The 12,389-nt window shown below is 26.2% G+C and overlaps 1 protein-coding gene across 1 annotated transcript; it reads left to right on the forward strand.

Moving 5' to 3' along the window:
- The first annotated feature begins 811 nt into the window (after positions 1-811).
- On the forward strand, positions 812-11,370 carry LOC145834778 (prolyl hydroxylase EGLN3-like). The gene is made up of 6 exons (XM_082942292.1): positions 812-1,037; positions 1,593-1,747; positions 4,112-4,336; positions 7,519-7,638; positions 9,377-9,516; positions 10,626-11,370. Exons 1-6 carry the CDS (start codon positions 857-859, stop codon positions 10,690-10,692), a joined length of 888 nt encoding a protein of 295 aa, XP_082798418.1. The 5' UTR covers positions 812-856; the 3' UTR covers positions 10,693-11,370.
- Positions 11,371-12,389: the final 1,019 nt, after the last annotated feature.

Here is a 12,389-nt window from a genome sequence, read left to right on the forward strand (position 1 = left end):
AAATGCACAAAAAACTTGTTTTAAAAAAACCTTTCAGAAATTTACAAAAAGCCTTTTGCAACTCTGTATTAAAGTTATATAATTGAAAACAGTATTTCTTATAAGTTTAATAAATATCTAATGCAGAAGCAAACACATAACACCTTTCTTTTAATTAAGAAGAAAAATACAGGGTTGCCACTGGTTTTTGAGAAATATTTCACAGTTTTCTGAATTTCTTCTAGGTTTTTGATAGTACATGTTTTTGGGTCTATTATTACTTTAAAAAGTTAACTTTAAATTTAAAAACTGTTTTATAAAGTATAAAAACATTGAAAAGGTACTGTAAAGCTACTTTAAATATGTTTTTTAATAATAGAAATTGATGATGACAAATTTTTTATCTACATGATAGATTTTTGTGTCATATCCAAATGTATTACTTTACATCTAAAAATTGTATATAAAAAGTTCCAGGTTTTTTTTTAATTTCTCAAGTTTCAGTTTTTTCTAAGATTTTTTTCCTAAGTTCTCAAATTCCAGCTTTTCCAGATTTTCTAGCAACCCTAAAAATAAACATGAAGTATCAGTAGTTTGTGCGAGATGCAATTTTTTTTCTTAAAGGATTAGAAAAAACTCAGGATGACTCAAGGCAGTTTAAGGTCACTCAGGGTAGTATTTTGACTCTAAGAGTGGCAACTTTGGAACAATTTATTTACTTATAGTAACACTTAGTAACTATTAGTACAACATAAATAACTAAAAAACGTTTAGCGTACATATTTATTTCACTATTTAGAAATATATCAACATATTTATTTGATGCAGTAACAATATTATTTATTAAATTACAAGTATTCATAACATATACCCAACGATGCCATATGAAAGTGTTCAAATGGACAGTGCAAACACAGTCAACAGCACAGTAAATGTAGTTCCATCTAAAAGACAAGGGGAAGCGCATCCAATAAACCAGCAAGCAACCGTTTCTCAGCTGGACTCCAGGTTTCAAGTCAGCTCAAACGGGTTTTCAACCAGCAGAATCCGATCATCAAGTCAGTCTTTGTATTTTTCTTTCGTAGCTTTTATAGTTGTTCCTTACATTAAATGAGTATTTTTATTATAGTTTATTAATGAATAAATAATAAGAATGACAAATCTGTAATAAAACAACGGAAGTTCAATTATACTTAGGCAATACTTGTACATACTTATCTGTCTTATAATTTGTATATATGATAATTGAAACAAGTAATAATTTACACATTTTTAGGGATTTATGCAAATTTACCATCATCCTGTGAGCAAAAATACTTATTAGATTTATAAGAAATCTTAAAGTAAATAAAATTTAATAAATTTAAAAGATTTATAAATAATAATTTTAAAGGTATACATCAAGTACTGAATTTGTTTTTTTAATTTGTGAACTGAAAATTTTTTTATCAATTTTTTTTCTTATCTAAAAACAAAACATCTTCTTTTATGAAAATAATCTTTCTACAGTTAATGTGTAAAGCTTTTCAAAACATAGTAATAATTTATATCACATATACTTCTATTATACCACTTTTTTTTTACTTAAATTTAACAGATAATATTTAACATAGGTGGGGTCGGGGGCAAGAACGATGTGAAAATGCCTCAAATGCAAGGAAAGTTTACAGATTCCGAGCTGCTTCTTGCTGGTAATGTCTGCAGAGCCCTCAACAAGAATGGTGTTTGCTGCCTCACGGACTACTTGGAGTTTGATTATGCTGAGCAGGTGTGTTGATTTTTCACGCATAGTTGTTGTTTGTTAAAGAAGAATTACTGAGGAAATGGACAATTAGAAAAAAATGTGGTGTATGGGTTTATTTTGAAAACTTTTTGTTGTATGATATGAGTATATCTCATAAATTAATTAAACTTTTTTATTCTATAACAACTGACTTATGATTCATGTTTTAAGCTTTCATTAAAAAAGCTAATATCAGTTAAAAAAAAAACTTACTTCCCTAAGACCTTTACTTCCTTATGTATTACTTGATACCTTTCTTATGAATTTCAGTAAAGTTTATAAGTATTTGTTTACTATAAGAATTTTTTATTTTATCTACCATTTGTAACTAAATATGTAGAGGTTACTCATTTTATGTTTAATTTGATTATCAAACGTTTTCAAAATTGTACTACTTTCTTTTCTAATGATAATTGCTAAACAAACATATCTTTATTCAAGTTTTACTTGCTAAACTCTAAAATTTGTATTATCTTAGCTCATTCATCTGTCATAATTTCATTTTTATTATAAAATGTAAAACATAGAAGTACAACTTATTTTGTCAGCAAACACTAAAAGATTTATTTGTATTCATTAATGAAATTACTCAATTATTCTAACAAAATAATTATGTATTCCTAAGAATATTTCTTTTTAATTAGTTTTATAATACATCTGTAATGGTTGCCAGACACTCAGGCTAGTTCAGTCTAGTTTAAAGTTTTGGAAAACTCATGCTAGAAATAAAATTCATTCAGTTTTAATGTTTTGTTACAATTTTGATAAATTACATTTTATATATTTTTTTTACTTATTCATTAAAAGTAAAGTTGTTCAAAATGCCACTAGTTTTTTGTGTAAAACAATATTTTAGTTTCTTTGAGTGTAATTTTTGATAAGTCAAAACTTATGATGAAAAACACTACTGCTAATTTTGTGTCAACACCTTTTAATATCTTCAATGATTTTAATTTTATAAATTTTTTACTAATAAAGATATTTTTAAAAAGCTTTGTGGGAATACAGTATGTAAGCATATATCTCAGTCACAGTCTCGTAAATTTCAAATAAATAAGTAAATTGTTAGACCTACCATTATAAGTAAGTTTTAATTAAACTAAAGGTGGTTTATAATAGCTCTGTCCAGTTTTTGGCCAAACAGGCTAGTTTAAATTTGACTTAAAAGAGTGGTAGTGTTGTAATCTCCATGTTTGCGTACTGGACATGTTTCTCATATCTTAATATGTAGCTTTTGGTAAAATTTTCTATGTAAAAAGTATGATCTTTTCATGCATTGGTCAACAAAACTCAACAAAAGCAGATGATCAATTGAATTAAAAACTTAAAAAATTTTCTTAATATAAATCTGCTGTTTCACAAAGCCAACAGAAATATGTAAAAAAAACGCACTTTTACATAAAATTATATAAAACTACTGCCTTGCAAAACCTTTCCAAAAGCAAACTTATATAACCAGCAAGCAAGGTTTAAAAGTAGTTGAATATTGTAAACAAATGTAAAAAATATACAACGGGTGCACGACTATTCAAATTCGGACAATTCAAATTCCGACAATTCAAATTCTTAAAAAAAAATTGAAAGGGCCACAACTAAAAAAGTATTGTATATTTGTCAAATATAAAAAATACATATGTAAGTCCTATTAATATCTTCAAGCAATTTTTTTCTTTTTACAAAACATTGAATACTTTTTGGTATATGGTTTAAATAAAGTAAAAAACATAGTTATTTTTAGTAGTTTTAAAATATCTTCACAAGTATTTAAGATTTTGCAAAAAATAAAAAGTGGCTTGTAGATATTAATAAGGTCTACATAAGCATTTTTCATTTTTCTCAAATTTCAATTATTTTTTGAGATATAGTCTTCTAATAATTTTTTTAAGAATTTGAGTTGTCGGAATTTGAATTGTCCGAATTTGAATTGTCATGTAACCAATGTAAAAAATATACAACATAAGTAAACTATTATTTTAACCCAATACAAAACTTTTTCTCAACATAATTACACCAGCTATCTTGTGTTTCCACAAATATACAAAAAACTTTATAAAAACTCAATAGAAAAAAGTTCATTTTGTTCTCACTACAACAATCAAACAGATATACCAGCAACTGAGGGGGACGTAAAGTTGCTTCATGGTTTAATAATTGGTTAACAAAATACAACATAAATAAATGGTCAATTCAATTTATTTCAAAAAATTTTCTCATCATCTAATTTTTAACAAAAAACTTCATCTCAGCATAATGAGACCAACAAACTTATGAAAATTCTCAACAAATATATGAAAAATGTGCATATGTAGATAATAACTTGGTAAAACAATATTGATTTTTCACAAACAGATATACCAGCAAGTGAGGGAGATGTACAAGGGCAGCGACCTGTTCAAGTCGGGGGTGACCATCCCCGAGAAGGGTGGCAACGACGACCTGCCCAAGCGGGGAGACAAGATTGCCTGGCTGGGACCGGACTACCGGCGGTGCCCCGGCATCAAGGTGCTGTGCGACCGGCTGGACAGGCTGATGTCCATGCTCAAGCTGGACAAGTCCATCAGTTCCAGGACCAGGGTTGGTTTTGTTTTGGTGGTTGTAAGAAATAGAGTTGTTTTTGAAGAAATAAAAAAATTGTTTAATGAAAAAAAAAAGTTTTTTATATCTGAAAAAAAAATTATTGAGTTTTTATTAAGTTGTCTGGTTATTAACAAGCAAATAAAAATTAAATAGCGTTGTTTTTGATCAAATTAAAAAATGTGTTTTGTTTGGAAAAAAGAAACAACAAAAAACTGATTTGTTAAATTCATTAAATCAGTTTAGTTGTTAACAAGCAATTGTTAGTTTTAAGTAAAAAAATCTAAGAATATTCCATGTTTTTTTTGATAAATGCACATAAAATTTACAAATAAAAGTTCTGAGAGTTATTTATTAATTTATGATTGATATTGATAATTAATTAAACAGATCATGAAAGTTGAATTTTATACTGTTTGGTATCAAAGTTTTTATTTAATTACCAACCACATATATTTATTAAATAAATAACAAAAGTTCAACATTCTTAGCTTATAACATGATATTTATTTGTTTTTGTAAGAGAATTTGTATTGATATGATATTTACATAACATTTTTTTGAAAAATATAGATTTTTAAACATTCTTTTTCTATAGTTTATATTATCAAAATGATCACTAATTTTATTAAATCAATATTTTTGGTAAGCTCTCAGATTGTTTGTGTAACTATTTAATTAAATATATTTGTACCATATATTAATCAAACTTTTGAAGAAATAAAATTTAAGGATTGAAAATTTTGATGCAAAATGTTATTCATAGCTAGTTTGTTAAATACTACAATATTACTCTACACAAGGGTTTCCCAAACTTTTTTTCATAAGGGCCCCCTTCCAATAAAGTTTCTCAAAAAACTACCCTTAAATGCGTCTTAGAATTTTCTTTTTGCTCTTCATCATCAACTCCCCTCTCTTTGCAGCTTATGGCCCATGTGGTAAGCCCTGGTCTAGTGTATGTTTTAAATTTCCTGTAAAATAAGGTATGCGTTTCAAAACAACCCATAAGCGTGGGACCTTTTTCTTCCTTTTTATCATCCACTGCTAAATACCTAGTGTAAGTTTCAATTTATAGCTCCCACATGCCTCCCCCATTTTGTAATTTATGACTAACTTTAGGAAACCGTTATCTACATGATAAATTGGTCTGAAGTTTATACAAGACTTTAATTATGCTTTTCATGCAATAAAGTGATGGTTTTTGTTTATACTTTTAACTTAAGGTAGACAATTTTTTGCTCTTAAACTACAAAATATATTCATACTTTTTTTATTTTGTCATAAAACTCGCAACAAAGTTAATTATCTTAAGCAATAGCAGACAAAGATGGCCTGGATATTTAATTATCATAAACTAAACAAGAACATATAAAACTCTTGCTTTAATATATAAATTGTGATCCTAAGTTATAATAAACAAATGACGGATATTTAATAATTTATCATTATCTTTTAAAAGTTTAATTATCTTTTAACCAAGTGCATAAAAAAAAAATTAAATTGTATCAAACTGACAATTTATGCTTGGTAGTTTAAATATTTCAAACAATGTAGCAAGAGATATTATTGTGCTCTTAATCTAGGAACTGCGATCTTAAATTCTGTAGTAAGCCAATGACAGAGCATTTAAGAAGACCATGACTTGCAAATGTAAATATATTAAAATACCTACAGCAAACTTAATAATATCAAACAGACTATGGTGGCGTGCTACCCTGCAAATGATACTTCTTACGTCAAACACATTGATAAAATAAATAAATACATATATAATTAGTTATTTATTATATATTCATTTATATTTGTTAACTACAGACTATGGTAGCGTGCTACCCCGCAAATGATACTTCCTACGTCAAACATAATAATTAATATTTGATAAATAGTGTAAATATAATTAGTAATATCGTTTTCAGTATGTAGAGTAATTATTATAATTAATATAATACTATAACATAATTCTCAAACAGACTATGGTGGCGTGTTACCCCGCTAATGACACTTCTTACGTCAAACACGTTGATAAGATAAATAAATACATATATAATTAGTTATTTATTATATATTTATTTATATTTGTTAAGGCCATAGGGGGGTCCAACATTTTTTTTACTAAAATTAACTTTGGCTTTTTTATGAAAGCTTAAAGTACAAACTATAAGCCAGATTTTATAGAATTCAAAAATATCATTTAACTTTTGAGATATTTAACTTTTTGTAAAAAATTTCCAATATAAACGTATGGACCGCAAATTTTTCGGGGTCAATTTTCTCGGAAATTTTAAAATTCACTAAAAACCTATCTCCTCCTTCATTTTTTGACCTAGAGACTTCAAATTTTCAGGAAATGTTCCTTTTAATACTTTGAAGAATCTGAATGTTGGAATTTTTGAAATTTTGAAAAATAAAAATTTTATCCACAAAAAACTAAAAAAAAGGGTAGTTTTTTGACAATAATTTTTTTTTTACTCAAAATTTAAAAAAATCCTACAATAGATCTCTTTAAAGTTTTATGATACACATTCTGTAAAAATTTGAAAAAGATTACTCGAAAAATGAAGGAAGAGATAGATTTTTAGTGAAATAGTCTTTTTTCGCATTTTTAGTTTTCGCCTTCCATAAGGAACCTATTGAACGCCCTTTCTTTGATCACTTATATCTCAAAAGTTACTTTGAGTTTTTTTAAGCAGTTAAAAGTGTCTGATAGCTCAGATTAAATTCTACAAAATAAGATCAAGTTGTAAAAAACAAAGTGGACACCCCCTATAGCCTTAACTACAGACGATGGTGGCGTGTTACCTGGCTAATGATACTTCTTACGTCAAACATGATGATAAAATAAATAAATACATATATAATTAGTTATTTATTATATATTTATTTATATTTGTTAACTACAGACGATGGTGGCGTGCTACCCCGCTAATGACACTTCTTTTGTAAATTATGTTGATATATTATAAATGTATATTGTAATTATAAGATAATAATTAAAAAGTTTAAACATAACTGACTCATTTTCGAAAAAAGTTTATTTATTAAACAACTTTTTTCGAAAATGAGTCAGTTATGTTTAAACTTTTTAATTAAAACCAGTACCAAAACCAAACTATTCAAGATAATAATTATAAGTATAGTTTCTATTGTAACATATATGATAATATAACATAATTTTTAAACAGACTATGGTGGCGTGCTACCCCGCTAATGACACTTCCTACGTCAAACACGTTGATAATCCCCACAAAGATGGAAGATTCATCACCGCCATATTCTACATCAACAAAAACTGGGACAAGAAAGTGAGTAGAGTTAAATGTGTTTTGGTAGAATAATTTTCATTTAAAAAAGCTGATATGTATTTACGTATCAAGTTTGTAAAAGTAATTAATTGCAATTTTAACAGAATTGCTATAACTAAAATTAATTTGATACTGGTTTAAAAACTTAAGTTAACTTGTAAAAAGTTATATTGATTAACAACAACTTTTTATTGTTTATATATTGACTATTAAATGTTAAAAAAGTGATTTGGAGTATTTTACAACATTCATATTTTTCTTTAAACTCTAATTGAGTTTATCTTTTTTATAGTAGTGCTGGCTAAATTTTTTCTTAGAAACGTGGCAACTCTTAATAAAATTACTTTACTTAAATAGATTTACTTAAATAGTTTATATAGTAAACAATGTGTTTGTGTCCACAATACAAAAAATGGTATAAAAAAATTAGTTTTATACTATAAGTAAAATTCTATTTTCTTTTAACTAAAATGTACAAAGGTTTTATAATAAAATAAGTGGTTAAAATTTTTTCACTCTTGACTTATCTGTGAAACGAACTTTTTTATTAAATAATAATTAAGTAGTTTTTATGCTTAGTACTAAGAACTCTTTTGTTTGAAAAAGTGCACAGTTAATTTAAATAGTTAAGTATAGTAGTTTCTCTTTAAGGCCATAGGGGGTCCAACATTTTTTTTTACAAAAATTAACATTGGCTTTTATATGAAAGCTTTAAGTACAAACTACAAGCCAGTTTTTATAGAATTCAAAAATATCATTTAACTTTTGAGATATTTAATTTTTTGTAAAAAAATTCTGATATAAACGTATGGACCGCAAATTTTTCAGGGTCAATTATCTTGGAAATTTAAAAAATCACTAAAAATCTATCTCCTCATTCATTTTTCAAGCAGTCTTCTTCAAATTTTCAGGAAACGTTCCTTATAATAAAAGGAAAAAACGTTAATTTAGAATTTTAGTTATTTATAAAAATAAAAATTTTATCACAAAAATTAAAAAAAAAGTGTTTTTTTCTTCAAAAAAAAAAAATTTTTACAAAAATTTTTTTTAATTCCAAAGTAACGTTTTTTTTGTTATTTTATAATGATTAGACTGTGAAAGTTTGAAGACGATTACTTGAAAAATGTAGGAGGAGATAGATTTTAAATGAAATAGTCTTTTTTCGCTGTTTTAGTTTTCCCTTCCCAAAGAAACCTATTATGCGGCCCGACTTTGACTGGTCATATCTCAAAAAATAATTTGAAATTTTCAAAACGATAAAAAGCATCTTGAAGCTTAGAAAAACTCTATAAAATAAGATCAACTTGTAAAAATCATGGTTTACCCCCCCCCCCCTTTGCCCTTAATTTCAGAATATAAAAGCATTATGTTCACTATATCTATGTTGTAAGCATGTTAAGCTTTCAATTTAATAATTTATATCTGAGTTTCCTAAACTAATTTTCACAAACGCTCCCCTTTCAGAAATTAAAAAATGACCCACTTATTACGAACCCCAGAATATCTAGTGTATGAATTTATTGTAAAACGTATCTTAGTAGTTTTTGGAACTTTACTCGTCACGTCCCCAAAGGTGGCCATGTAACCTGGAAAAAACTAATTTAAATAAACATCCTAGGTCCTTTTACATAGCTTTTTCTTATCTAAATAATTATAGTTAATATTTTTTTTTAAAGAAATTTTTAATATGTTATGACATTAACAAATAGACAAGTATTATAAAAAATAATGATTACAGAGAGACGGGGGTGTGTTCAGGGTTACTTGCGGGATGCGAAACAATCAGACCCTTGATCTGGAACCACTCTTCAACAAACTGCTCCTCTTCTACTCTGACAAGAGGAACCCCCACGAAGTGCTGCCGTGCAAGAGAGAAAGGTGAGAATTATACTCGAATTATTTGTAAAAATATTTTGTTTTGGGTGAAGGAAAATTTTTGATTCACGAATTCATTTATAAAACAATGTTTCACTCAATTAATCAATGAGGCTAATGATATTCTCATTTACAATAACTTTCTTGTGAAAATAGATTGTTAAATGTTGTGTTTGTAGTAAAAGTTTTGTGTGATTTTAATTTGATGGCTTTTTTGTGAGTTGAGAATTTAAAGTACTGTTTTTAGTTGCTCTCACTTTGTTAATATTATCAATTAAATCATAATTGAGTCAGAATTTTCTTTACCTTTTGTCGGCAAGTCTTTTTAAAATTATATGGAATTTAATCAAAAATTTTTTTGGTTACGTGATACATAAAATTATAGATTGCACATTTGCTTACTAAACTTATTTCTAATTAAAAATTTTATTTATAAGCTATAATTAGGTTTTTAAGTTTTTTACAGTTAACTGCCATTAATTTTTTATTTTTTTCAAATGTAAATGAAACGCAAAATGACAACAATAAGCCACAAGTTTCTACTTCCTCCATTCAATCACGCTTTTCATTGTTTACATTTTAGTGCCATACAATACACAAAATTTAAATGCGCATTTGTGGTGATTTTTTGTAAATTTTGTCACGTAAATCTGAGTCACTGTGTGTATTTAACGAATAGTAAAAAATACACATAAACAATTTTAAGTTATTTAGTTTTCGTTTTTGAAACTTTGCTTACTGGTCTCAAAAACTGAAATTAAAATCAAAAGAAACAGTTAGATTTTATAATATAGCATTTAATAAAAACTTACCAAAATATTTTTTGTTATGTTAAACGATTATAGTATAATAGATTTATTTTAGAAAAAACCATTTGGTGTTCTGTAATAATGCAGTTTGTATCTACTAATAAAATACTCTTCGTAATTGTTTTCTGGTTTTTAATACATTGAAGATGTATTTAAAAAATATCTCATTTAGAATTTTACATAGTTATCGAAATTTGTTACAAATTATATTTGTGTATTATGAAAAGTATCACAACTTAAAGACGTTGCAACTATGTCCTCAGCATTGATTATCTTTTTCAATTTTTTTTTAATTTTTTTCAGGTTTGCTATCACCCACTGGTACTTTGACGACGAGGAACGTAAAAATTTCATCAACGGAAACACATAAAAAAGAAGAAAATAAAAAAAATTAAATGGTTTTTTTGGAGTAGAAAGTGTGGAGCTGTTATTGAGGAAAAAAAATTAAAACAATTTTTTATTTAATGATAATAACTTCTGCGAAGGTCGATTGTATAAGCATGATCAAGCAGTTAATGTAGTAAAAAGTATGTTTTAGTTTAAAAATATTTTTTACCTTTAAAATAATTGACTTGCCTTGAAAAAGTTTTGAAATCGTAGTTAACAAAAATTTATTTTTATTTTTTGGAATTTAAAATTTCTGGTTTCTGTGGTTTTTTATTTGACAGTTCAACGAAGCTGCAATCTATAAATAGCTATTACATTACAAATAGAAAACTTTTAGCAGTTCCAAAAAAAGTTTTATTTTAAAAAGTTTGTCTTAATATTATTTTATTTAATCTGTGTGAGTACTATAATAAACTGTACTAAAGCTATTGTTATTATGTCTCTATTTATGTTTTATTTAACAAACTGTTTTTCAGTTTTCGTACGCTGGCCAGATTATTGTTTTTACTTTTATCGACATAATGATATTTTTTTAGCAATTACGACTTGTTTTAATACACTAATTTGTTCTAAAGTTTTATTTTATACATTTACATAATAGTTCATTGTATGATTTTATTTTGATGATTTTTAACATTTCAATTAAGAGTTTTTACTAGAGTGCGGCTAATTTTTATTTTACTATTTTTTAAGAAAGAAAAGTTATAAAAGTTGAAACTTAGTAAAAGCAAAGTTTTAGTTTTTATCTGCTGAATAGTAATTTGATATGCTTACATAGACAGAAAAGTTAGGATTAAAAGGTTGTGTAACCTTGAAACAGTATTTATGTGTTTAGATATTTTTAACTTTGTATTTATTTTTGTGAAAGGCAAATATTTTTGACTTCTTTCAGAAATTAAAATTAAAAAACACATAATATAGTATTTAATTTTGATTTACTGTTTTAAAAAAAGTTTAGATTTAATAAAAAATAAAATTTGCTGTTTTTATCAGGCAAATGAAACCCACTGTGAATTGTAAATATTTTGTTTTGATTGTGTGATGCTAATAAAAGTAGAAAATATACTTCGTATTTTATTAAAATAATAAATTCTGTGTTTTCAAAATGAGTTTTATGTAGCTCTTATAACATTAACAAACTTATGTAAATTTTATTAAGCATACCAGCTCAGTTGTTGTTTTGAATGCTATCATTTTTTAATCTTCTATTTTAAATTTGTAAACCTGTGTGTTAGAGTTGTCTTTATTTTACAGCTTCCAGAATTTGCAAATTTGAAAAACAAGTTAGTTGTATTAGATATTTTAACTCTAGGTAGTATGAAATTAATTTTTATTCCAAATTTATTATAAGTGATTGAAAATAAATTAAATATAAAACATTAAATTTATTTATGAAAACATATTTAGCAAAACACTGTGTTTTTACTAGAAATGCCCATTTTACAATATTATTGAAATCTGAATTATCTGCCATGTCTTATGAAATCACAAATGGTCAATGTTTACTGTTTATTTATTTTATTTGTTGTATAGCAACAACACAGCAGTGTACACTGTGACAATATTCGTAAATATTTGTTCAGTCCTCATAATTGCTTTTTCATATGACATTTAAATTTTTTCCACCCTCGTACGATGTCTGTTACTGCAGTTGGAAAAAACTAAACTAGAAAATAGATG

This window comes from Thalia democratica, chromosome 4 (assembly GCF_965202585.1).
Source record: "Thalia democratica chromosome 4, ktThaDemo2.hap1.1, whole genome shotgun sequence".
In the NCBI taxonomy this organism is placed as follows: Eukaryota; Metazoa; Chordata; class Thaliacea; order Salpida; family Salpidae; genus Thalia; species Thalia democratica.

Coding starts and splice junctions, on each gene's coding strand:
- LOC145834778 (XM_082942292.1), top strand. CDS start 857: ATGCCATATGAAAGTGTTCAAATGGACAGTGCAAACACAGTCAACAGC. Junction 1,038..1,592: donor CAGCAGAATCCGATCATCAA/GTCAGTCTTTGT, acceptor TATTTAACATAG/GTGGGGTCGGGGGCAAGAAC. Junction 9,517..10,625: donor CTGCCGTGCAAGAGAGAAAG/GTGAGAATTATA, acceptor AATTTTTTTCAG/GTTTGCTATCACCCACTGGT.